Source organism: Pelodiscus sinensis, chromosome 29 (genome assembly GCF_049634645.1).
Source record: "Pelodiscus sinensis isolate JC-2024 chromosome 29, ASM4963464v1, whole genome shotgun sequence".
In the NCBI taxonomy this organism is placed as follows: domain Eukaryota; kingdom Metazoa; phylum Chordata; order Testudines; family Trionychidae; genus Pelodiscus; species Pelodiscus sinensis.
In genome coordinates, this window is record NC_134739.1 from 12,586,001 (window position 1) to 12,612,893 (window position 26,893).

At 55.2% G+C, this 26,893-nt stretch overlaps 1 protein-coding gene across 4 annotated transcripts in view; it reads right to left on the bottom strand.

Annotated features, from left to right (window-relative positions):
- Window positions 1–26,893, bottom strand: part of MLLT6 (MLLT6, PHD finger containing) — a 101,118-nt gene that overhangs the window by 21,831 nt on the left and 52,394 nt on the right. For all 4 annotated transcript variants that reach the window (XM_075911431.1, XM_075911432.1, XM_075911430.1 and 1 more), the window contains 3 exons: window positions 22,253–22,351; window positions 7,668–7,842; window positions 3,819–4,397 (listed from right to left, as the gene is read on the bottom strand). In XM_075911431.1, the coding sequence (XP_075767546.1) occupies window positions 3,819–4,397; window positions 7,668–7,842; window positions 22,253–22,351 (853 nt within the window). The remainder of the gene's footprint in view (window positions 1–3,818; window positions 4,398–7,667; window positions 7,843–22,252; window positions 22,352–26,893) is intronic.

Genomic DNA, 26,893 nt, shown 5'->3' on the forward strand with positions numbered 1-26,893 from the left:
TTCTCCTGCTCTAGACGCGCTCCCTCCGATGGCTGGCGATGCTCAGACAGCACGCTGCAGGTAGGCTGGATAAATGCGGGGAGAGGGTGAAGAAAGGACCGTCAAGGGAGGGGTTCTGCCTGACTTTCCCAACTGCAGCAGCCTGCGGCCCCCGGGGCTGGGATCCTGCAGGACTTCTGCCAACATCCTCTTCCAGGAGGCGGAGAGGAGGTGGGAGAACGAGCCAGTGGCAGCAGCCTTGCCTGACACGTCTTTTTGTGGTTCCCCGGGTGGGGGAGGAGGCAGACTATCACCCCAGGTTATGACTATGGAGGCTGCCTCAATTCCTCCGGGCTCCTCCCTGGACTACGGCCCCCACTTCTCCGCCCGCCCAGACTAGGCTGCTGCTCCCAGGCACATGCCACATAATTACAACCCCCCTCCCCGACCAATTTGACCTAAATCGGAGCATCTGCAAGCGGCCCCACAATAGCCGGCTCTGTTGCCAAAAGTGTCAAGGCCCAGGAACAGGCTCAAGCGCCAGACTCCGCCCCCTGCTCCTTTGCCTTAACCCCTTCCTGCCACCGCTCAGCGCCCCGGCCTCCCTTCTGGCCAGGGCAAGAGGACTCGGGGTTCGTCTACACGTAAAAGTTGCCCCTTTTAAACGATCCTGCTCTACACCCCTGGTGTGGGCTCGGTGGCGCAGGGGCGGGGAATCTCCAGCTGGCCCTCGGCAAGTCTCGGTGCTGCGGGGTGGAAGCCCTGAGCCTTGCCCCCCGCCCCTGGGCTGGAGCTGTGAGCGCTGGCTCTTGGGGATCAGGGAGGCACTGCACACTGTCCTCGCCTGCAGGCGCGGCCCCCTCAGCTCCCGTTGGCCAGGGCGGAGCAGGGCGAGTGAGAGCCGTGGGGGTGCTGCTTGCGGGCGAGGGCAGCACACGGAGCCACATGCCCCCCGGCCCTTCAGGGATGTGCCGGCCACTTGCCGGAGAGGCATGGGGCCAGGGCTGCCTCAGCCCTGCTGTGCTACCCCCTGGGAGCTGCCTGAGGTAAATGCCCCCGGCCACCGCTCGCTCCAGCACCCAACTCCTGCCCAACCCTACGCTCCCACCCACACCCCAACACCCAGCCTGCAGCCCCCTCCTACGCCCCATGCACTTTATCCCCAGCCCCACCCCAAAGGCCTCACCCCCCCACCCACACCCCAACACCCAGCCTGCAGCCCCCTCCTACGCCCCATGCACTTTATCCCCAGCCCCACCCCAAAGGCCTCACCCCCCCCACCCACACCCCAACACCCAGCCTGCAGCCCCCTCCTACATCCCATGCACTTTATCCCCAGCCCCACCCCAAAGGCCTCACCCCCCCTCCCACACCCCAACACCAAGCCTGCAGCCCCCTCCTACGCCCCATGCACTTTATCCCCAGCCCCACCCCAAAGGCCTCACCCCCCCTCCCACACCCCAACCTGGAGCTCCTGCCCACATGTAAAACCCCTTCTTTTTGGCCCCACGCCGGAGCTTAGGGGAAGTCCAGAACTTCCATACCCCCCTCCATGGGGCTGTGTGTGGCCTGCGACTGATTTTTTTCTGGGGATTAGCGGCCCATGATAGGAAGAAGGTTCCCCACCCCTGGGTTAGTAAGACTGGTTAACCAGGTAATACTAGGTAGGCGTATTTATGCCAGTACTCCCATAAAGGAAGGTGACTACGCCATATCTTTATAACAGTGACAGGAGGGGTTCTACCTTCACTATTGCCCTGAGAGACGATAGCTAGGTCCATGGAAGAAGTCTCCCATCAACGTAGTGCTATCGACATAGGACTACGCCTCTCACGGGGTCGGGGGTTTTGCACATGCTTGAGCAACCTGGCTGGGTCAATCTAGTGTAGATCAGTCCTAGGTCAAATAAAAACAAAATCACCCCCTAGCTGAATTAACAACACTAGTTCAGAAGCTGTGTTACACCAGGCCTCGGTGTCCAGCGCTCACTTGCTTCCGGCGTAAGCAGAACAGGCATTTGCTAGATGGCTTTGCTCTAGAAAGGGGGACGTTAGATCTATGAGCGTGTCTAGACTACAGAGTTTTGTCGACAAAAGTGGACTTTTGTCAACAAAACTAAACCTGCGTCTACACTACCGCCGCGTTCAGTCGACAGTAAGTCGACCGAACGCGGCAGTTCTGTCGACGGCGGTAAACCTGATTCTACGAGGAATAAGGCCTTGGGCGCTATTGAACCACACTGTGCTTTTTCAAAAAAGAGCATCTACACTCTCTGTCGAAAAAGCGGCTTGCTTTTTTGACAGAACTGGTTGTAGTCTAGATGCTTTTTCGACACAGGCTTTGTTGACGGTATGGTTGACAAAGCCTCAGTCGACAAAAGCCTGTAGTCTAGACATACCCTGTGTGTCCATCCCTGGTTTGGGACCCAGATCTCAGCTACATCTGGTTTTGATGGGGACCATCCTACCCCTTGTTCCTCCAGACTCTCCTTTATTGGATTGCACCTGTACAAAGGTGAGTGTGAAAGGCCCATTGGGTTGGAGTTGCAGAAGGAAACCCTGGCCTGAATCCTCCCGTCAGCTGGAATGGATACTAGGTCACAGGCTTGGACAGAACATGGGAGGGGAGAAAAACCTGAACTGGATTTCTATGGCCTTCAGGAATGGATGCAGGACAATGCACCTGATGAGATGAACCTGACATTGGAATCCTGTGCTCACCTGGGACGGATTCTGGACCCAGTCTTAGGGAGTGTCTACACTGGCGACAAAACAGCGAGAGCGTTTACACTGCAATGAGACTTTGGTCAGGAAAAACACCCAGTTTTGGTGACATAAAACTTCCAGCCCTGCGAAAGACTTTTGTCTTTTCCCTTCTCTTTATTGTCAACAAATAGCCAGTGTGGACTCTGCTGTTTGTTTTGTTGAGAGAACTGGCTTCTGTCAGTATCCTACAATGCCTGCCGTGATGGCTGTGCTCAGTGTTTCGGGATCTCTGCTGCCCTGCAGGCTGCACCCCTTCCCCTTTCAAAGCTCCAGGAAGTGTCTGACAGCGAAGTGAGCTGCTCCATTTGGGGAACAAACAAGGAACAAATCATTGGGATGCTCCTGTTCTGCCCTGCTAGGAACCCAGTGGCGGGCAGGCGGCTGCTGCAGGGGGAGGGCTGGAGAAGCTGCCATGCTGCTTTGACATTCCTCAGCACGGAGAGCTCCCAGAGCTAGGCGGGAATCCCAAGCAGTGCAGGGATCAGCTCTGCCTTCCCACCACACTGCATTGTGGGATGCTCCCACAATGCTTTGCTCTGTCTGTCAAGAGGGGTGCCAGCCATGTGACCATGAAATGTCGACAACGGGAGGCAGAAAAACTGGTTTGACCAGTTTTTCTGCCTCCCGTTGTCGACATTTCATGGTCACTTTTTGGCGACTTTTGCCTGGCGACAGCACGTTTGTGGCCAACCCTTCCCGGTGACATAGCCTTAGGAAGGAAGTCAAAACACGAACTGGATTCCTATGGTCGTAAGGACTGGATGGAGGCACAGGCCAGGGTGGAGCAGGAAGGCTGGAAAGACGGAGAACCTGAACTAGATTTTTATGGCCATCCGGAATGGATTCACTCCAGAGCCAAGAAGAAAAAAACCCGGAGTTGGACTCCTGTGTTCATGGGGAAGGGATTAGGACAGCAGCCAACACCCCGATCCTCCAAAGCTATTTAGGGGTCTAACGCTCACTGATTTCAGTGGGGGCCAGGGACTGAAATGCTGTGGGAGGAGGGCCTCGTAGAGCGGAAAAGTTGGATGAAGAGAGCCTTGCGCCATGGGAGGGGTGCTGAGGGGAACGTACCTGAGCCCAGCAGCGGGGACTCCAGGCTCAGGCTGGGCAGGGTCGCGGTGTGGCTGAAGGACCGCGAGGAGTTGCCGATGCTGGAGCTGACGAGGGAGCCCCCGGAGAAGGGCGAGGAGGAGGTAACCGTGGAGCCAGCCAGCTGGGTTCCCGGCACCTCCTTGTTCTTGCCCCCCTTCGGTCTGCCTGGCCCGTGCTTGCTTTTCTTGCTGCCCTTGTGCTTCTTCTCCTTCAGCACCTCCCCGTCCTCGATGCTGAGGGACGGCATGCGCTTGTGGCTGCCGCCGCCGCCTCCCCCGGAGGGGCCGCTCACCGGGTTCGAGGCCTTGTAGTCCACAGGGGAGGCTACGTGGCCCCGCTGCTGGCTCACCGCCGAGGTGGAGAAGCGCATGATGGACCCGAAGCCGGAGAAGATGACCTTCTGTTCAAAGACGTCCCCTTTCTGCCCTTCATACAGCGGGGAGCAGTGGGAGGAGGAGGAGGTGGAGGAGACGGGCTTCCGGTACTTCTCTTCCTCCTGCTCGAGCTTGGGGAATGTCACAAACTCCTGGGAGCACTGCAGCGAGCTGCACGAGGTGCCTAGGAGGTGCAGAGAGGAGAGAAGAGGGAAGCAGCAATTCAGAACTCAGCTCCTCCTGCTGCACGAGACCCAGATGCCTGAGCTAACGGAGCATCACCATCGGCAGTATAGGGTCTAGGACACACCGCGCAGCAGTCCTCCCCAGCAGAGAGCAGAAGAGGTGAGCTAGCAGGCCCATGGCGACACTAAAGATCCCACTACACCCTTCAGTGAGAGAGAGGCATTTTGTCCCCAATCCCCCACCATCACGCAGAGAACCGTCTGTGGGGAAGTGACTGCCCCTCCAGCCTAGTTCAGAGTCCCACGGGATGGAAGGAGCTAGAGGAGGTTCTAGCGAGGTCAGAACCAAGGCTCAGGGGTGCTTGGATGCAGGGTTTTGGTTTGGGCCCATCTCAAAGTGAAGGAGGGGAGACCACTGACTCAAGGGAAAGGCAGGTGCTGCACAGGCTGTCTCCGAGGATTTTCCTTTCCCTCCTCCCTTTATTCTGACAGATGGAACCTTCCTTTCCTTGCAGGGCAGACAGGCCCATTCAGGAGGGTCACTCCAGTCCACAGCTAACCCATAAGCAAAAGCTTATAGGTTAATGCTAGAGACGAGGCACATTTCCCCCTGCCTCTGCCTGTACATTTTTTAGCAGGCTGGCTAGCAGCCTGGCTCAGTTCCACCTCGCACCAGGTCTGGGAGCTCAGACTCCACTCACCCCACCCCCCCCCCGACAGGGGCTGCTGCCACCCCGTGCTGCTGCCTCTGTATCAGAGGCAGCAGCAGAGGGTGCCAGGCAGCCGGTCCACGAGGGGAGTTGGTTTTTAAATTGGCTCGCCTTGCAGACCAGCTCCCGCCTGGCACCCCATGCTGCTGCCTCTGATACAGAGGCAGCAGCACAGGGTGGCGGGGGGCTCCCGGGAGTGGGGCCAGAGCACACTGGCTGCCAGCCCCACTCCTGGGGACTACTGAATAGTTGAGTAACCGATAAGAATTCATGAGGTTAATCGATTATTCAATTAACTGATATTTAACATCCCTAATCTGCAGCTGATTATTCCCTCCCCGGGAGGAGTTAATAACAATAAGACTCTGGTGGAACCTCAAGGGCTTTTACAATCAGTCATTCATGAAATTTTCTAAATCCCCCAGAAGGTGGGTCAGTATAATTTTAGATGGGGAAACTGAGGAAAGGGCAGGGGGACTTGCTCAGGGTCATCTGGGGCAAAGCCAAGAATAGAGCCCAGCTGTCCTTACTCCTTGTCAGTGCCTGGCTAGCTCACACTCCCTGAGTTTTCTAGCTGAGGTGGTGTGACGTTCCTGGATTGGGAGATGACCATTCAAACCATCGGTGCAATCACTGGTATATGTTTGCACCAGATGGGCCAAGGGAGGTGTCTATACTAAGCTGCTGATTCTGTTTATGCTATTCAGATGCATGGATCCATTTTGTGTCGGGACCTGACCGGTGCTGAACCACAGAATTTGCCAAACCAAGGGAGGTCAATATTGTCTGGCAGCATGGCCAACGCTTCCACTGCTTCCTGGGCTCTTAGAAGCCATTTCGGGGTAAATTAGAGCTAAAAAACAGCACAGAACCCAGAGAGCCAGGACTGGTGGTTGTAAACAAACTTTATGGGACCATGGGAAACTTGGCAACACCCATGATAAGTTGCCATCCAGCGAACTAACATCATGCCGGACCACAGAGGTTACCGCACCAAAGAATGCCGGACTAGAGAGGTTCAACCCACAGCTTTCCCACAGAGAACAATGGGAGTCCTGCCACGTGCCCTAGGATATAAAAAGGACTCTGAAAGTTTCTCCATTTTGCCTTCAATCCGGCTTCTCACCTCTGCAGGATCTTTCCTATGAACTGAAGCTTGAAAAAAGGACGGATGACCCATCCTAACTAGTTGTGTTCCAGAGACTTGATTTAAGACAACAGATTGTTCCACCTTGGCTACAAGAGTGCCCCAATAACTTTGTATGTAATAGGGTGTATGTCATTTGATTTCTTTAGCAATTTAAAATTTCTTTTCCTTCCTTCCTTCGTTTAGATTCTAAAGTCTTGGCTAAGAGCTTTAAGAGCTTGCTTTTTTGGACAACGTCTGAGTTATAAATTGACCTGGGAATGTGGCTGGTCCTTTCAGATCAGTAAAAAGCTTTTTTGATTTGAGGAGATTGGTTTTCATAACCTCTCACCTGCATAAGGAGTGGTACTGGCGGAGGCGCGGAGAGCTGGAGAGTCTAAGGAAGTGGCTTGTATAACTTCTTGCTAGCCAGAAGTGCTCTTTGTGACTGGCTTCGGGTGCCCAGTGGAAGACCTCCTGTCTTGGGCTATGTCTAGACTATGGGTTTTTTCCAGGAGGTATCCTGGAAAAACTCGCTGTGTCATAGAATCATAGAACCATAGAGCTGGAAAAGACCTCAGAAGGCCATCAAGTCCAGCCCCCTGCTCTAGACAGGACCAATCCCAACTAAATCAACCCGGCCAGGGCTTTGTCAAGCCGAGACTTAAACACCGCTAGGGATGGAGACTTCACGGAAGAGCAGACACGCTCTTTCGGGGAGCCGTGTATTCCTCAGGCCACGAGGAAGAAGGGCTCTTCCGAAAGAGGTTTTTTTCTGAAATTTGGCTCAGTGTAGATGGGCCAAATTTTGGAAAAGCCTCTTCTGAAAAAACAATTGGCCTTTTGCCGATAATGCCCCGTAGCGTAGAAATAACCTGGGTGTGAAAGTCGCCCTGTCTCTAAGCAATTCGCCCTGGATTGACCCTCTCAGCAGGGCTCTCGGAACCCCCCCTTATTACAAGGGTTATCTTAACAAGTGTTGGGGAGCCTAACACTACCTGGCTTGGGGCTCTCACTCTGTATTTAGACAGCAACAGAAATAAAGGTTTGTGACTTGAATAGTGAGGTCTGGATTCCCTCCCCACCCCCACCGCACTGCTCCACCTGGCTGTTCAGCTGCTAAGAAGCCAGCCCTTGTTAATTTCATTTAGCCCAATAAAAGAAACTCCAGGGAGTCGCACAAGGGATAAGTTTGACTCTCTGTTGCTTTTAGCTCTTTCTAAATTCCTCCTTCAACGTAGCCAGATACTCCCTGCCAACGGGAGGCCCAAGAACCCTGAGTTAGCCGCACTGCACCGTGTATGGGCTGGATTTATACTTTGCTTTGCGGGAGAACTTTGCTCCTACTGTTAGCATCATGCAAGATCGTCTCTCTCTCTCCACCCGGCCTTTGTTCTCCTCCCTCCCTCCACCATTACACACCTCCCCCTTACCTGCAGGTTGGAAAGTGCTGCCGGAGGGGGCTGAGGGGAAGCTGGCCGAGTTTTTCCCGCTTCCCGTCTTTTTCCCCTTGTGGCTGGTGCCATGGCTGGAGGACTTCTTGCCTTTTACCTCTGACCTGCTAACCTCTGAGGTCTCTTTGATACCCTCATGGTGGGCAGTGGAAGCCTGGAAAGGAGACAGACACAGGGGCCAAAAGTCAGTCCAGATGTGCATGCAGCTGGCTCTCTCTTGATTGGTTTTTCGAGTCCAGTCCCCTGCCCTCCCGGCAGGACCAAGCACCAGCTAGACCATCCCTGACAGGTGTCTGTCCAACATGTTCTTTAATATCTACAGTGATGGAGATTCCAACCCCCCCCCCCCCCCCCAAGGCAATTTTTTCCAGTATTTAACCACCCTGACAAGCAGGAAGTTTTTCCTAATGTCCAACCTAAACCTCCCTTGCTGCAGTTTAAGCCCATTGCTTCTTGTCCTATCCTCAGAGGCCAAGAGAACAATTTTTCTCCCTCCTCCCTGTGACACCCTTTTAGATATTTGAAAACAGCTCTCATGTCTCCTCTCAGTCTTCTTTTCTAAACTAAACAAGCCCAATTCTTTCACTCTTCCCTCATAGGTCCTGTGTTCTAGACCTTTCAACATTTCTGCTGCTGTTCTCTGGACCTTCTCCAATTTCTCCACATCTTTCCTGAAATGTGGTGCCCAGAACTGGACACAACACTCCAACAGAGGCCTAAACAGCACAGAGTAGAAGGGAAGAATGACTTCTCGTGTCTGGCTCACAACACTCCTGTTCATGCCGCCCAGAGTCATGTTTGCTTTTTTTGCAACAGTGTCACACAGTTGACTCCTATTTAACTTGTCATCCACTCTGACCTTCAGCTCCCTTTCTGCCATACTCCTTCCTAGACAGTCGCTTCCCATTCTGTGTGCGTGAAACGGATTGTTCCTCCCTAAGTGGAGCACTTTGCATTTGTCCTTTTTAAACTTCATCCTATTGACCTCAGGCCATTTCTCCAGCTTGTCCAGATCAGTTTGAATTATAAGCCTGTCCTCCAAAGCGCTTGCAACCCCTCGCCGCTTGGTATCATCCGCAAACCTCATAATCATACTATCTAAATCATTGATAAAGTTTTAGATGGTGGCATTTCAGTCTCTCCAGACAGTTCCCAGGCTCCTCTCTGAGCTCCCTTAGAGGTAGCAGCATCCTTCTTGCTCAGGGGGCCCAGAACTGGACGCACTGGTCCACGTGACGCCAGGCCTACCCAGGGAGGGACGGTAGCTTCTCTGTTCCGTGACGGGCTCCTTCTGCAGCTCAAGTCCCATGCTGCCCACCCACCAAGCATCCATTAACGCATCTCCCTCCAAGCCCCCCTCGCATTGTGTTGCTACCCGTGTCTGGTCTGCCCAGGCGGCTCAGGGTCTCTAACCTGGAAGGGCACCTGCAGCCTTCTCCTGATCGACTATGGAGAATGCTTTTGCAAAGCTAAACTGGCAGGGCAGCCGCGCTGCAGGAACAGATGCTGCAGAAAACCCCCAGAGAAGCTATGTGTGTGAAAGCGAGCGCGAGAGACCCAGACCCAGATGCTAGGGGATCTGGGAGCGCGGAGGGATGAACAGGAGGAAAGTCAGGTAGGTTGGGAACTGGCTCTCTCAGGGCATCCGCACTGGGCTATGGAGCTTTTAGCCTTTCCCCAGGTCAAAGGTGGCCCAGTAACGATGGGGCCTGCATGATGCTACGTCAGATAAACACAGTTAGAAGGAGCCGTGCTGGCTCAAGCCACTTTTCTAGCCACTGCCGGCAATAGGAGAGTCGCAGCCTCAAATAAAACACCTGTGAGCTACGGCAAGCTCCTTGCGTTACCCCCAGAGCCGACTGAGGGGCAGATTTGAGCAAGACCTTGACTCTGCTCTCCCTGACTCCAGGGAGAGAGTAAGAAATACATGTGCAACAGACACATCAATGCCTGGATAAAAATCTATCCCCATTTCCGCACAATGCACTGGCTGGCAGCCTAATGCCTGCCAGATGTGCTGGGGATATAAAAGACAGGAGGAAGGGAGTGGTGGAAATTGGTAAGTGGGGGGAGAATCTGTGTTTTCTCATCGCTAACTTCTGGATGTTGAAGGTTAAGCTCTCTTGATTTATGATCACAGAGGGAGCAGGAAAATCCTTCTGTCCTTCCACATCTGCGAGCGGGGGGCAGGAGGGGAGGAAAAGGAGGGAGAGCGGAGCCTGGGCGCGCTGGGCTGCAGTGGGGCTGTTCAAAAGCCACAGGGAAAACAGGCCTCCTGTCCCAAGCCGCTGTCCCAGGATGCCGATTAGGGATGTAATAGTGGAGTTGATTCACCAATTAAGCGGTTAGCAAAAGCTTATCGGTTAATGCTAGAGACTACACGCATTTCCATCCACCCCCCAGTTGCCAGGACATCTTTTAGGAGGCTGGCCAGCAGCCCGGCTCAGTCCTGGCTTGCAGTGGGTCCGGGACCTATTCCTGCTGCAGCTCTGCGTTGAAAGTGTATTAGGAGCTGCGCCGGCAGGCAGCCAGGCTCAGTTCTAGTTTGCGCTGGGTCCGGGCACTCAGATTCCCCTGAGACGGGCTGCTACCGCTCTGCACTGCTTCCTCTTTATCAGAGGCAGCAGCACGGGGCGACAGGCAGACGGTCGGCGAGAAGGGCTGGTTTTTAAACCGGCTCCACTCACAGACCAGCTCCCGCCTGGCACCCCACGAAGGCAGCAGTGTGGAGAGGCAGGGGGCTCCTCCAGAGTGGGGCTGGGATGCACTGGCTGCCAGCCCCGCCCCCCCGGGGATGATAGACTAGCCGACTAACCAATAAGAATTCATGAGGATACTCGACTATTCAATTAACCGATATTTAAATCCCTAATGCTGACACGTGTCCCTTGAGGCAGGAGTCAGAATGGGGACAAAGCCGGTGAGACTCCCCCCACAAATCCATCCCTTCTCTTCCTCCAACCCGGTGTGCAAGGCTACGGACAAGCAGAGAGGGGGAGACGAGCCGTGTGACAGAGACTTCTCTTGTCTGGAAGGCAGTGCAGGGGACAAGGGTGAAATCAGAGTTGTAAAGAGAGGGGAAAGGAAGTGGGCGCGCCATGGTGCGCAGCTCCGGCAAGAGCTGGCTGAGCTGCGGCAAAAGCCAGCAGGGAGCTATTGAAAGAGCTGGCAGGGACCTGGGTTGCCATAGGACCGGACCTGTAAGAAATGTCCAGTTGCTCTCACTCAGCCCCGGTTGTAAAACAAATCTTGGTTTGCAAAATTAAAAATAAACAACTAGGTTCAATCAACAGAGGGGCGATGCCGGCTCCGGGGACTGGCCACGGGTGACAGAGCCATTCACCTGCAGCCATGAAAGCCTGGCCCCCCACAGAAGTCAATGGCAAAACTTCACAGGGGCTAGAGTTTCCCACCAGGGTGCAGGCCGATTACTGGCAATACAGGCGGTGTGATGTGCAAGCAGCTGGCGGTTGCAGCCCAGATCAGCTGTCCATATCAGCAAAATAAACCCTCCGACTTCTGCCCCACCCCACACTCAGGCTACGTCTAAACAGCTTCCCTCTTCCACAAAAGCCTATGCAAATGAAGCGTGGATTGCCCTGCTCCATTTGCATAATTAATTAGGAGCTGGTTTTGCACACGAGGTTTTTGCGCAAGAGACGTTCTTCCTAATTTTTTCAGGAAGAATGGCTCTTGTGCAAAAACGGCTCCAAATTAATTATTCAAATGAAGCGTGGCAATATGCTAATCATTTGCATAGGCTTTTGCAGAAGAGGGAAGCTGTGTAGACATAGCCTCTGAAGGCAGGAAGCCTGGTTTCTGTTTCCAAGCCAGCGGGGTGTAGGACAATTGCTTCCCCCGCTTCATGCCACCGGCTCCCCTCCCCGCCTTGTGTCCATTTAGGCTGCGAGCTTGTAAACGTACAGCACCTAGCACAACGGAGGCCTCGCTCTCCGCTGGCGCTACCGTAAGACAGAGCCTAGAAAAGACTAGACCACATCAAGAGGTGACCCCTCCAGCTCAGCATGGAGGCAGTTTGAGGATGGAAAAATTTCCTTGTCGCTGTCCACTCTGTACCTGTCCTGTTGCTACACCGAGGCTGCGCTTTCTCCCCATACTAAATTCACCAGAAGGGAGGCAAATCCCATTGGCTATATTGTGTGTGTGTGTGCGTATGGGTGTTTTGGGTGGTGGGGGGAGCATGTTGTGGAGTGAACCTTCCCCCCATCCCCCACCGTACTGAGAACATGACAGGTCCCTCATGAAAACTCAGTGCTATTTACATTTTAAAGGCCTGTTTAAAAAAAACAACAACAGAGATGGGTCCCCAGCCTGGACGAGTCCTCGTTTCTTACGAGGAATCCTATTCTGCAATCCGGGAGCCAGGGGATGGAAAGACCAGCTCTGACCCCCCCCCCACACACAGCCCCAGAGCCACACGCTACCCTCCTCGCAGCGGTACCTGGTTCCCGGCCGACACTGCAGAACCGAGCTGTTCATTCATTCATTCATTTATTTATCAGAAATCAGAAGAGCATCTCCTTGCGCTCTGATTGGTGGGATGAGCTGCTAGAGGGAACCACTGACAAGGAAGCAGGGGGTGGGGGGGGACACTTGTACAGAACCGCCTGCCTTGGATTAAACTAATACTGACGGGGAAGGGGGGGGGGGATGTGGGGAGGATGGGAGAGTGAATGATCCAGAAACAGCAGCAGTTTCTCCCCACCCAGGCCAGACAGACGGATGCAGGGAAGCAGCCAACCAAAGGGGCCGGCAAGAACCAGCTGCCTATTAGAGAGCGAGCTTTGGCCCTGGGTCAGACCTGTAGCGAGAGCCTTTTGCTCAAGGTCCCTGAACGGCCCCATCGCCACGCAGCCTGGGGCCTCGCAGTCTTTAGTGAGCGGGGGCTGTGCTGTTCTCCCCATTTTACAGATGGGGAGCGGCGGCACGGAGAGACCAAAGGCCCAGATTTTAAAAGGTATTCGGGCTCTGCAAGGCCTACCTGATTTAGGAGCCTCAGCTGCATTTCCCAAGAGATTTAGGCACTCCGGAGCCAGAATCCCATTGATGGGTGATAGGATTTAGGCTCCTACGTGCCTTTTGAAAGTGAGACTTAGGCGCCTAAACCAGTTAGGCAGGGCCATGCTGAGCACGGTGGTGCCTAAATACCTTTAAAAATCTGGGATTAAGTAACTGACCCAAGGTCGCACGGAGCAGAATGGGAAATCAGCTCCCCGCCATTTTCCAAATTCTAAACTAATCCTCAATCAAACCACCGCAGCCCCCTCGTCGGAAGAGCTCTAATGCAGCTACTTCGTAGCAACAACGCAGTGCTCTCTGTAAACTGCAGGCTTGGGCTGCCGCCCAGGAGAGATCCAAATGCTCCTGGTGGTGCACATTCGCACATGCCAAATTTATTCTGCACATGGGTGGAAAAGATTAGAGGCAACGTTGCCTGGGGGCGTCCCCCAGCGTTGAAGGGAGTTAGGGGCTCTACTCCCCACTTCCAGGGGGACCCGATAACAACACGTTGCATCTCTGTAGCACCTTCCCTTTGAGACCCGCAAAGCTCTTCGCAGTGCCAGTGACGGACGCCAGCTGAGGAGGGCGCAGGGAAGCGTTACCTCTGTCCTCAGGAGGGAGAACCCGAGCAACTGAGATTCAGGGCCTGCTTGGCTCCTGGAGATGCTAACGGCAAAACACCCACGTGCGATTTCTGCCCTGCCTGGGTTCTCACATCACACTTATCGCTGTACAATCCGGGTGTGAACGTGTTGCGGGACCGGACGGCGCTCAGACACTGCGGGGCAGCGCGGTACCTGCTGGACTAGGCTTCAAGATCAGGCCTGCCGGGATGTGTACGAGGACCCCACATTTCTCTCGACGGGCTGGGCATCATGTTTGCTGGGATCTTCCCTTTCTCCACCCTCCCCATTCCATTTTATTTACACAGATGTTACAGATGTTTCGGGGAGGAGGGGGCGGCTAAGCTCAGTTTCCCAGGACAGTTGTCCTGTCTTTCTCGCCCTCTTGCCAGCCCTGCCCAAGGCTGCAGAGAACCCCCTGACTGCTCCATGGGCCTGTACTATGCTTCAGACTAAGGAGGAGTGTGGGGAGGGAGAGCATCCCAAGTGCTTAGTTGAGGCTTGCACTGGTTTCCAAAAGCAAGGGGGCCCTGGAGCTCTCCTCCTGCCCCCGCTGCCCCCCATGCAGCTGCGGGGCTGGCAAATCAAGAGGAAACAGGCCTGTTGGGGTAAAATGTCCCCAGGCTCTTCCAGGATGGAGCTCCTGCCTGCCAGTGGCAGCCGGGCTCAGAGAACACTGGGAAACCCAGAAAGCTGCCTGGCCTCCAGGATGGAAATGTTCAATCACATGCATCTCCCCCCCACCCCACCCCTTCCCAGCACCTGACCTGTTGGGGGGGGGGGAAGGGGAGGCCCAGGCAGGGATGGCTTGCTTGGTCTGCAGAACAAGCCGGCCTTGCCTGCCAGATGTGGCAGCCCGAAGCAGCATGTGCGGGTGCGTGTCAACAAGCGATCGGGATGCCTGCAGCTGGCGGGAGAAAGCAGCTGGGGCAGCCAGGAAATGCTGCAGATTTACTGCAAGTGCAGCAGGCGGGGCCAGGATGGCTCCCCAGGGGCTCCCGCCAGTACCACTGCTGTGCACCGTACTCGGCTACCTGAGACCGCAGTGGCCTGGGCATCGGCTGCAATACGCGTTTCTGGGTGCACAAGCTCCCGTGCCGGGATCCTCCCCACCTCAGCACTCCTTCCCCATCTCCTGGCTCCCTGCACGCCATCTCAGGGATCCGCTGCCCATGGGACCGGCACAGCCCTCATTAGGGAGCAGCTCACGCTCTTTAGCCGCTATTCCCTCGGCTTTTCCACGTGAGGGGGCTAAGTACAGAGCGACTCACAGCGGGGAGGGTCCCAGAGTCCGGGCTGCAACATTTACACCGTCACCAAACAGCCCTGCAGCTGGAACCTCGTGAGCCTGCACCAGCTGACACGGGCCAGCGGCAGGGAGGAGTTTACTGGCAGTGTCGACACACCCTCAGGCTGTGTCTAGACCACACCTCTCTGTGGACAGAGAGATGCAGATTAAGCACGTCGAAATTGCTAATGAAGCAGGGATTTAAATATCCCGCGCTTCATCAGCATAAACATGGCCACCGCTTTTTTACGACACGGAGCTCTTTCCGGAAAAAACAGCAGTCTAGACACGGATCTGTCGAAAATAAACCCTTTTTCGAAAGATCCTGTATTCCTCAAAAAAGGAGGTTGACAAGATCTTTCGAAAACGGGTTTATTTTCGACAGATCTGCGTCTAGACTGCCTTTTCTTTTTCTTTCGAAAAAGCTCCGTGTCGTAAAAAAGCGGCGGCTATATTTATGCTAATGAAGTGCAGGATATTTAAATCCCGGCTTCATTAGCAATTCTGACGTGCCTAATCTACATCTCTGTGTCGACAGAGAGGTTTAGTCCAGACGTACCCCAGGGTCAGCATTTCAAAGGCATTTAGGGCTCCGCTTCTTAAAAGGTTAGGCTCCTAACTTCCACGGGAACCAAGGGCGTCAGGAGCCGGGTGCCTTTGAGCCGCTGGGCCGAGCTGCAGCTAGACGCTGGAGTTTCAGGCTGACTTGGAGTCAGGAGCCCCGCTCCGAATGATTTTCACAGGAATCTAGCTCTGCCTGCAGGAACTGAACGCGGGTCTCCGGAGCTGAGACGCTCCATGCTGGGCTTCTGTCCCTCCCCAGGGCTGCCTGCCCCCACACCTCTACTCCCAGCAGCCTGAGGCTCTAGAGAAGAGGGTGGCAGCAAAGGAGAGGGTCAAACCGGCTTTTGGTCTCCACTCCCCCCGACTATGGAGCCGGGCCAATGCTCAGAAGCCTCTGTCATGCTCTGCTTGCCCTGTGCCCTGAGACCCCCTCAGCCCTCTGGCTTCCCACTCCCCACAGCCTGCCTGCCAGTGGGCTGAGGGCTTTTCTTCACCCGTGGCCTCCCTGCCGGCTTCTGTCTGCCTCCTGGCTGGACCCCAGAGCCCCTCTGGCTCTGGGAAGTCTCTGCTGCTCCCCATCTGTCTCCCTGGCCAGTGGGGCAGTGGGGGGGCTCGGCTAGGTCATCCAGCAAGTCGGTCCTGAGGGAGCGTGGCGGGGGCAGGCCCTGGCCTGACTGATCGTGCCACTCCTGAGGGGCCAGGGCAACTCCCCACCCGCCCCGCTGCCCTGGGGGCTCAACCCGGCAGACACAGTTACCTCCCCGAGGGCTGGTGGGTGTGGCTGGGAGGCAGGGTGTGGGGAAGTGGGTCTCTGGAGGGCCTGAGTGGGGGGGTGCTGGGCTGGGAGGGGGCAGGGAAGAGCTCTGTGTGTCGGAGCACTAGGGACTGGGGGTTCGGTGTGGGGTGCTGGGTAGGGGTGACGGCGTGCAGGGCGCTGTGCAACTGTGGCAGGGTCTGGGGGGTGCTGGGTATAGCAGGTGGGGGGGGGCTCTGTCCATAGAGAATTGGGGGCAGGGGGTTCTCTCAGCAGGGCCGTCCCTACCGACAGGCAAAACACGCAGCCGCGGAGGGCACCATTACTTTCGGGGCACCAAATTGCCCCAAATTTCACAGCGCCCTGGGCCGCTTCAAGATGCCTAAGGGCTCCAGCTGCCCCCACCCCGTCCCCTCGCCGCTCCCCACAGCTTAGTGCTGGTCCGGCCACCCCCATCCCCATCCCTCAACTGCTCCCCGCCCAGCTCAGCGCCGGGCCAGCCATCCCGCCCCCCGCTCCCTCCCCAGGGCTCAGTGCCCAGCCCCCCCTCACGGAGGGGCAGCTGTGGGCCGGAGGGCTTCTCTCTGGCCGGCTGCGCCATCGCTTGCAGCTCCGCTGGCCTGCGCCCCCCCCCCCCCCGCTCCTGGGGCCAGCTGCGCTAAAAGGCGTCCGGTCCGTCCGGCAGGGTCGGCCACCTCTTTCCCCACAGCTTCACCCCCCCACGATGCGAAGTGGCCGCTCCCGGGGGTGCCAGTGCTGGGCTGCGTAGGGACGGCTCTATGCGGTTTGGGGGGGGGGATGCGTGGTGCAGCATGAGGCGTGTCGACAGCTCGGGGTCCTCCCACGCCCTGCCCCACTGCCCCCCGAGAGGTTCGCCTGTCCCAGGCCCCTGTCCCACCAGCAGCTCCTCCAGGCCCCGGGGCAGGCTGGCGAGCTCTGGGACAGGCAGACGGAGGCTTTAGGCCTTAGCAAGTGTTTGCTCCTTGCGGCTGGCACCGAACAACTCCCCGTCCCCTCCCCCAACCCAGGCCCTCATTAACGCGCTGCCGAGCCGTGCGCCGGCCTCTCTGCGTGCTGGGACAGACACACAAATCCCTCCGGAGAGGGGGCTGCCGTGGCAACCAGGAGACCAAGTCTCCCGGCCACGCGGAGAGAGATTCGCTGCCAGGCTCCCCCGGTCTGGGGCGGGTGCCAAGGCTGCCCGTGCTCCGTCCCTGCCCTGGGCGCCAGGAGAGGGGGAGAATGCAGCCCCCGCGGCCCTAGGATGGGATTGGGGGCTTGGACGCAGGCGTCCTGCCCGCTTGCATTCAGGTCTGCTGGCAGGGCCGCTCTGCCTGCGCGTTTGGTGACTCTCCCCGGACCCCGCGGAAGGCGGCTCCCCAGAAAGCCTGGTGCTTGCAGACCTTGCCGGCTTCCCCGGGGGCCCAAGAAACAATGTGCCTGGGAAACACGGCTGTGGGCATAGCTCTCCCCCATTTCCCCTGGCACCCTGGGCTCCCTGTACCCCCATCCTACACCCCTTTACTATTAACCGCTGCACCTTCTGCCCCACCCTCTGCACTTGCCCCCCACCTGTGTCCCCAACCCCAGCTCTCTGCTTCCAGCCGGCCCTGCCTCACTGCCCTCCTGCCCAGAAACCTGCCCCCCCTGTGCCCAGCAATGCCCGTTCCCAGGGGTCCCTCATCCTCTGGCTACGGAGCCCTGGCCATGGGCCCTAAGGCAGGTCCGGGCAACCCTGGTCCCCAGTGTCCCCTTTAATCTTTTCCATCCATGTGCGGAATAATTGTGACGCGCACCCAGGCCTGTGTGAATAGGCACCACCAACAGAAATATAAAATCTAGCTGTGGGCGCTTTGCTAATCAGTTGAGCGGCATTTGAATTTCTCCTCAATGGCCGCACACGTGCTCAGCTTACTGGGAACACCGGTTTGCCTCTGGAGCCACTGGGATGTGGTGGGCGAGGCCAACTGCAGGGATAAGCTCGCGGAGTCCGGGGGGGGGGGGCTGCAGGAGTCTTTAACAAGGTTTGGTTTGTCTGCCAGGTGGCAGCTGGAGGAGTGTGTTGAACTGCAGGGAGGGGAGAAGGGAGTGCTTGGCTGGGGTTTGAAGATAAGAATGCGGCTGTCTCTATCTCTAGTTCTGCACCATAGTATTGGAGCCTCTCTGGGGGGTGGGGGGGAACCATTATTGGTATCACAGTAGCGCTTACCTGAGATCAAGCCCCCATTGTGCTAGACACGGAACAGATACATTATCAGGGAAAGCTAAAGGACTTACAACCTAAACAGGCAAGAGTGAGGGAGGTGGGGTGCGAGGGGAAACTGAGGCACAGAGAGGGGGAAATGACTTGCCCACGGTCATCCAGCAAGTCAGTATCAAGAACGGAATCCAGCTCTCCTGATGCCGAGTCTCATGCTCTACCCACTGGCCTGCCCTGCCTCACTCGCTGTAAAACTATACGCGATGGCAAAGCACTAGCAACTCCTCCAGCCATACATACTTTTGAGTTTGCCACCCACCTCCACGCTCTGAGCACTTGACTGTCCCAGACTAGCTCCAGGAGGGGTAATTCTACCAGCCCCCACCAGTCACACTGTCACGGCCCCTATGTCCCAGAGATCTCTGGCTGGGTTGTTTCTATTATCCCACAATGCACTGCAAAACATTTCTCAACCTGCACGGTGCATCCCGGTGGCTGCAGGGGCACTGGGACTCCTCCCCGGGCCGTTCTGCACTGTGCATCGACGCAATCACCACCGGAGGGTACGGGCCGGGCTGATGCAAGCAGCCAGATACGCCCACGCAGCAGCAATATGCTTGGTGGCTGGACGGGGATGGGACGTGCACCGATCAAGCACACGCCTGCTGGCTGCCTGTGTAGGTGCCCAGCGCGGGTGCCGGGGGAGCAGGCCCCTTTTTGTTAAGAGATTTCTGCTGTGTAACTGCACTGGTGTAGTCTTCACACAGCGTGTGAGGCTGGGAAGGCTGGGACTATAACGGAGTTCAAAGAGAAGCTAGGTAATTTCATGGAGGTTAGGTGCATAAAAGGCTATTAGCCAGGGGATAGAAATGGTGTCCCTGGCCTCTGTTTGTCAGAGGCTGGAGAGGGATGGCAGGAGACAAATCGCTTGATCATTGTCTTCGGTCCACCCCCTCTGGGGCACCTGGTGCTGGCCACTGTCGGCAGACAGGATACTGGGCTAGATGGACCTTTGGTCTGACCCAGTACGGCCGTTCTTATGTACCGGCGCCAGGATCTATACAGGGGTGGGGAACCTACAGCCCGGGGGCTGGATCGGGGCCCTGGCTTGCCTGGATCCAGCCCTCAAGGCTTGGGGCTTCTCCCCCCTGTATTGGGGGCTTCTCCCCCCTGCAGCCCCTCCCACCCAGACCTCACCTCCTACTCTGCTCCTGCATCCCACCCAGCCCTCCCACCACCAACCCACTCCTGCACCCTCCCTTCCGCCCAGATCCCAGCAGCCCCCACACACTCATTGAACTCCTCATTTTTGGCCGCACCCCAGAGCGTTGGGGTCCCACACAATCGACTAGCCTGGGCCCCCCTAGCTCTGGTGTGCAAGGGGGACATGGGGAGGGTCTTTCTCCTTCCCAGGCAGGGTTGTTTGGTTGGGTTTTTTCGTTTTGTTTTGCTTCTCATTTTTGTGCGGGGTCCCCGACTGATTTGTCTGTGGTCAGCAGCCCCAGACTCCCAAAAAAGTTCCCCACCCCTTGCCTCACGTACCCCTCTGCAGCTGCACACAGATGTTCCCCTTCCAGTCCTGAACGATGCTGTGAAGCAGCGGCTGCGCTCCACCCCAGAAGGGGGTGCATCTCGGCAGCAGCCGGTTTGTGCCACACCCTAAGCTCTGTGCACAGCAGGCCCAAGGGGAATGCCACTCATTGTTATGAAGATGAATAACACTCACACTCACACACACACCCGTGGAAAGACTATGGCCCTTGCCACTTAGTAATGGCCAGTATATTCAGGATCACCTGAATGTCAGCTTACAAAGTGCTGCATAAACTGGCTCAGCCCTTCCCCCCTTCGTACAAAGGTCTGGCAGACAGCGGGCCATTGTCTAAGAGGCACTCTAGCTTGTCGGGAGCCAGGTTTTGAATTTCAACATGAGCTTGGAAATAATCTTCTTAGCACATCAGCCCCCAGCCACTCGGTTAATGCCACGCGGGAGTCTAAGCGCACTACCTCTGGGCTGGAAGAGTGCAAATACGCCACGGGCAGGACTCCATGCTCGCTCAACCGGTGCAATGCCCAGCAACGCCCGCCTGCTCTCCCAGTCTGAAGTCTGATCCTGCCTTGCTCTGCTCTTGCACCTCAGTTCCGACCTGCTGTTTGGATGATTCCCTTCCAACCTGATGAGGCACATTTCTGGGCCTCTGACCTGCTGCCACCCCATTCCTGGGCCCCCCTGAAAGAGCGTCACCCCTGTGTAGATGCCAACAGCGCATGGTGCTTTTGTTTCACTTGGAGCAGTTGTTCTACCTTTTAAACAAAAGACAGGACTATGTAGCACTTTAGGGTGTGTCTGGACTACAGGGTTTTGTCAACAAAAGTGGACTTTTGTTGACAAAACTATACCTGCGTCTACACTACCACCGAGTTTTGTCAACATAACGTCGACAGAACTCGGCAGTTTTGTCGACGGCGGTAAACTTCATTCTATGAGGAATAACGCCTTTTGTTGACAGAGTTCGGTCGACAGAAGGCTTTATTGCATCTACACTGTCCTTTGCGTCTACACTCTCATGTCGACAAAGCAGCATGCTTTGTCGACAGAACTGGATGTAGTCTAGACGCTCTTTGTCCACCGAAGTTTTGTAGACAGTATCTCTGTTGACAAAAGCCTGTAGTCTAGACGTACCCTTAAAGACTAACAAGATGGTTTGTTAGGCGATGAGCTTTCGTGGGCCAGGCCCACTTCCTCAGATCACATTATGGAAGAAAATTGGGATGACCATATATATCAAAGGGATATAATAAAAAAAAATGAACACATAAAATTGACAAATCAGATTTTAGAACAGAATGAGAGTGGGGGGGGAGGTTAGTGTCTATGAGATAATGATATTAGGGGTGATAATTGGGGAAGCTATCTTTGTAATGGGTAAGATAATTAGCATCTTTGTTAAGGCCCATTCGTAAAATGTCAAATTTAAGCATGAATGACAATTCTGAGGCTTCCCTTTGTAGTCTGGTGTTAAAGTCTCTTTGAAACAGGTTGTATGTAGTTAGGTCATTGAAACAATGCCCAGTCTGGTTGAAATGACAAGAAACTGTTTTTTCTTTGTGAAACTGTCTGATGTCTGTTTTTTGATTGTATCCCTTTGGTATACATGGTAATGCCAATTTTCTTCCACAATTTGATCTGAGGAAGTGGGTCTGGCCCATGAAAGCTCATCACCTAATAAACCATCTTGTTAGTCTTTAAAGTGCTACATAGTCCTGTTTTTTGTTTCAGCAAGACCAGAGGAACACGGCTACATCTCTATTACCTTTTAAACAGTCTTTCTAAGAGGCTGCTGGGCTGTTTTCTATGGGTTCTAGCCGGAGCCTGGCTCTGCTCCTCCTGCCGTAGGAGTCAGGATGTCTGGGTTCTAGTCCTTGCCCTTCCATGGCTTCCCATGTGACCCTGGGGCAAGACACCTCACCTCCGTGTGTGGCGTGGCCCCAGCACGAAAGAGAGCGGCTGTTCTAATTTACACTCCACTGCAATAGCCCCCGTGGGGCACTGCATGCCCCCAACCCTGGAAGTGGGACGCTCTGATATCTTCCACGAAGGGCAGCAGGGAATCAGCCCTGCCGTGCCTCAGTTTCCCCAGATCTGAAGGAAATACAGTTCAACTATTTGTCTGCCTCGGAGGCTTCACTGGCATTTGCAAAGGGCATTCAGAGCTGAGAGCAGAACAAAGCGTCAGGACCTTGGTCTCCAGTCGTCTCTTCCTACCCTTACATAGTGGTCCCACCTGTCTGAGCTGTTTACAGCACAGCTGCAGAAAGGACACCACCTGGACGTACTGTATCCTTGATTGCTGTAAACCTGAACAGGAGAGGACCAGCCACTCAGCCACTGGGGAGTTCAGCCGTCTGCCCACTGACAGAAAGCGAGAGACCCGCACAATGTGAAATTCCCAGGGTGGAGGGGGAGGGGAAGAGAGAATACAGGCAGGAGAGGGAAGAACATGAGAAATCAGGAATCAAAATAAAGGGAGAAAGCCTCTTTTGCCTGTCGCTTCCCAAGTAAAGGCGGCAGAACCCCCACCCCTGCCCACAAGCACCTCACGGATCTGGTACCTTCTCAGCAGGGACGGGCACAGAGGAGGGGGTGAGGCTGGTGGGAGACTCCGGACGTTTTTTGTGCTTCTGTTTAGGTCTTTCCTTGTCCTTCCGATTCTGCAAAGGAAAGAAAAGGGTTGAAAGGAGGAATTTTGTGCAGGTGGGAACAGAGATTGCAAAGGGAGAAAAAAGTGGAGGAGAGGTACGCAGGGGTGTACACGTGTATCTTCCTCTTCCTTACGCCTCTCGTTCACGCCAGCCCCGCCTCCCCACACATCCTCGGGCTGGGAGCGACCTGCTGTCTCTCCCCCAGCTGCAGCGCACATCTGGCGTGCAGAATATCAGCAGGATCCCCCGAATCAGTTTCTGGTAAGATGATATAGGGAAGGGTTTAACGAGCCCTGGCTGAGTTCAAACCACTCAAGCCCTTCTCCTCTTCTCCCACAGGCCTTCCCCTCTGTCCTCGCTCCTCCTGAGCCGTCTCACAGCACTACAGGCCGTGGGACAGTCGGTGCATGGTTGACAGGACCAGCGAGCAGAGGGTGACTCAGGCAGCAAAGCCCAGGATCGAAAGAGCTGACAAAGCAGGGAGAGGACGGATGTCTGTAAAATCATGAGATCTGAGAGGGGTGGGGGGTAAAGAAAGTGACTAAGGAAGTGCCATTCACATAACGCTTGAGGCAGGGGTCACCCCATGAAATGAAGAGGCAGCAGGTCATGGGCAGCGGGAAAGCAAGCCCCGGCCCTGCCCCTTCTGCACAAGGCTCCGCCCCTTCTGCAAAGGTCACGGGCAGCGGGAAAGCAAGCCCCGGCTCCACCCCTTCTGCACAAGGCTCCGCCCCTTCTGCAAAGGTCATGGGCAGCGGGAAAGCAAGCCCCGGCCCCGCCCCTTCTGCACGAGGATCCGCCCCTTCTGCAAAGGTCATGGGCAGCGGGAAAGCAAGCCCCGGCTGTGACGGCGTGTGGGGGTCCCCCGTCTCCTGCACCCCGAAATGGCACAGACTGCACCAGCCGGTGGAATAGAGGAAGTTTATTGCCTCTCCAGGATACAGCGCAGCACAGATGTAATCTGGTCACAGAGCTGGGCTAGGATGCCTCAGGCCCCCTTGAGATGGGGGAGACCGGGCCCCTAAACTCCAGCCCCTTTCCCTAGGCTGTCTCCTCCATGCTCCCAGACAGCCAGCAACTAACTAACACTCTTCCAGCCCTGCCCCCCAGCCAGGGCAGCATTCCACCTTCCTTTGTTCCTCTCCATGGGGGGTGTCTGGCCATACTGGTTTGCATAGTGACTCATCCTGTTTTGCTGGGTCGTGGTACCCACAGCAGCCAGTGGGGGTAACCCCAGAGCCAGCAGCATAGAAACCAGCCAGGTACCCCCACTACGTCACACCGGCCCCGCCCCTTCTGCACGAGGATCCGCCCCTTCTGCAAAGGTCACGGGCAGCGGGAAAGCAAGCCCTGGCCCCACCCCTTCTGCACAAGGCTCCGCCCCTTCTGCAAAGGTCATGGGCAGCGGGAAAGCAAGCCCCGGCCCCGCCCCTTCTGCACAAGGCTCCGCCCCTTCTACAAAGGTCATGGGCAGTGGGAAAGCAAGCCCCGGCCCCGCCTCTTCTGCACGAGGATCCGCCCCTTCTGCAAAGGTCATGGGCAGCGGGAAAGCAAGCCCCGGCTGTGACGGCGTGTTGGGGGTCCCCCGTCTCCTGCACCCCGAAATGGCACAAACAGACTGCACCAGCCGGTGGAATAGAGGAAGTTTACTGCCTCTCCAGGATACAGCACAGCACAGATGTAATCTGGTCACAGAGCTGGGCTAGGATGCCTCAGGCCCCCTTGAGATGGGGGAGACCGGGCCCCTAAACTCCAGCCCCTTTCCCTAGGCTGTCTCCTCCATGCTCCCAGACAGCCAGCAACTAACTAACACTCTTCCAGCCCTGCCCCCCAGCCAGGGCAGCATTCCACCTTCCTTTGTTCCTCTCCATGGGGGGTGTCTGGCCATACTGGTTTGCATAGTGACTCATCCTGTTTTGCTGGGTCGTGGTACCCACAGCAGCCAGTGGGGGTAACCCCAGAGCCAGCAGCATAGAAACCAGCCAGGTACCCCCACTACGTCACACTGGCCCCACCCCTTCTGCACGAGGATCCGCCCCTTCTGCAAAGGTCATGGGCAGCGGGAAAGCAAGCCCTGGCCCCACCCCTTCTGCACGGGGCTCTGCCCCTTCTGCAAACTTCCCCTCCTCCCCATGGAGCCAAGCCCCACCTGACCCCAGCTGGATTCTTCCTGGCCACCTGGAGGGAGCATGCTCAGAGATCCATTTATTGTGTCTAAGCAGACACGATAAGTTGATTCCCGGTGGTCTGATTGCTGCAGCATCGATCCACCTGGTAATGTAGACAGTCACAGGCAGCCGTTTACACCTGTGTTGCACAGGTAAAAAGGATCCTGCGGTAGAAAGAACTTCCAGGGAAGATTAGGCAAGGCCAGTGTCTAAGGCAGGGGTGGGGAACCTACAGCCCCCAGCTTAATTTGATCTGGCGTGAGCTGGAAACCCCAAGCTTTGGTACCCACCGGTAGACATGGAATGCACCATGTGCTGAGTTAAGTGTGGGTGTGTGTGGGGGGGGTTTGCTTCTCACTTGGGAGCAGGTGAGTAATGAGGTGGGGGGGGGTAGGTTTTTTTGCTTGCATGTGGCCGCGACTGATGTTTCTGTGGGTCAGCTACTGGGTTCCCCACCCCGTCTAAGGGCCTAACTATACACTGGGGCAATGCACTGTATGGGGGAGGGATTTCAAAATGGTGTTAAAGTGTTGTGCATTAATAGATCCGTGTCATAGAATCAGCAGGCTGGAAGAGCCTTCAAGAGGTTGTCGAGTCAACACTGCTGGTATGCAGGGCCGACTTACCCATTAGGCACAGTGCCTAGGGCCCGCGTTACTTTTAAGGGCCCATGAAAATGTTTTAATTTCTTTTAAACTCAGAAGAACAAAAATGAACTTTTAGGGTCGAAGAAAATGTTTTCATTTTTTTCTCACATCCGAAAAAAATGAAACTTTTAGGGCCCACAAAAATCTATTAGATTTTGCCTAAAACAGAAAAAAAAAGTTGAAGTATTTAAAGTTATATCAAAAATAATTTTTGATATTTTTTTTAATGGAGGAAGGGGCCCACGCAGGAAAAAGTGCCTAGGGCTCACGAAAGTCATAATGTGGCCCTGCTGGCGTGCACTAAAGCGTCCGTCCTGTGCTTTACTGCAGTACTGTTGCAAATAGCACGAGATTCAAGTGCACCAGGAGACTACGACAATGTTCCAAACAACACACCCACAGCACATTAGTGTGGTCCAGGAATAACCCGCCCCTATAGAGTGCTTTCCCACACCGGGTTGCTAAGCCCTGACTCTTTCTAGGAAACATTACAAAACCTTCCTTGCTGAAAAAGCTTTTCCACTATAGCATGAATCACACAACCTCAAGCACCTCACTCCCCACAAAAACCCACAGTAAAACAAACGAGACTCTCCAAAAACCCTTACCTCAGGCAGTTGCTACCTCCAAAAAGGAGATACGACAGACACTTCATAGTGCCTGTTACAGACTTCCCTGTTGCTACTGATTTTACAGGGCAGGCTCTCATATACCACACTGATATGTGGCTCTATGTACAAAACCCTAAAAGAGACAGACACAAGGCAGGAGACGCTTAGACCCTGTGATTCCAGGAGCCCAGGTGTACCGGTAGTTCGGATTAGAGAGCCTAATTCGAACTACCTACTCCATGCCGCACTAACGGGGATTTAAAAATGGCGGCGCCCGGCAAAATGCAAATGAAGCCCGGGATATTTAAATCCCGGGCTTCATTTGCAACTTCGAATGCCTACATTAGCCACCCTAGTTCGAACTAGGGTGGCAGTGTAGACATACCCAACCTGAGCAGGTTGGAAAAATGCAAAGGGAACTATGGTTGTGGATTATGCCATTCAATCAAAATGGAAATGCTTTGCAACATCAGATCAGCTTTGCTAGAGTTTTATTTTGCAGATACAGTGGCGGGGGAAAGGTCTGATCATACTAAAACATCTTGCTTTGATATCATCCAAAAGAAGTATGTCATGTATTTGTTTTGAAATGGCTTTTTGTTTTGAATTTTTTAAAAATGTTTAGGGCTTTTGATTTCTGGCCTTCACCAATAAACAATGATCAAACCCCGTGATTAAAACAATAAAAAAGAATTTGGTGGTTATCCAAGAAACATTGCAAAACCACCACAAGTGGTGACTTGTCTGGAAGGGAGCATTAATGAAGACTGCGGGCGGGGTGTTGTTTCCAAAGCGCACTAATGTGTTGCAGATGAGTGGCCCATGTGTAGACCCTGCCAGTGTGCCCTGTAAGTTACCCATTAATTGCTCCATCTCGATTCTGCTGGTATGTACTAAAGCAAGGGTGGGCAAATACTGGCCTCCGGGTTGGATCCAGTTCAGCATGTTTAACCCCTGGTGGGCCCCCACTACTATATTAACTGCACAGCCGCAGGTACCAGCAATCACAGCTCCCATTGGCCATGGATCGCCGTTCCCAGCCAATGGGAGCTGCAGGAAGTGATGTCCCAGTTCACACTGCTTTCCACCACTCCCATTGGCTGGGAACAGCGATCTGCGGCCAAT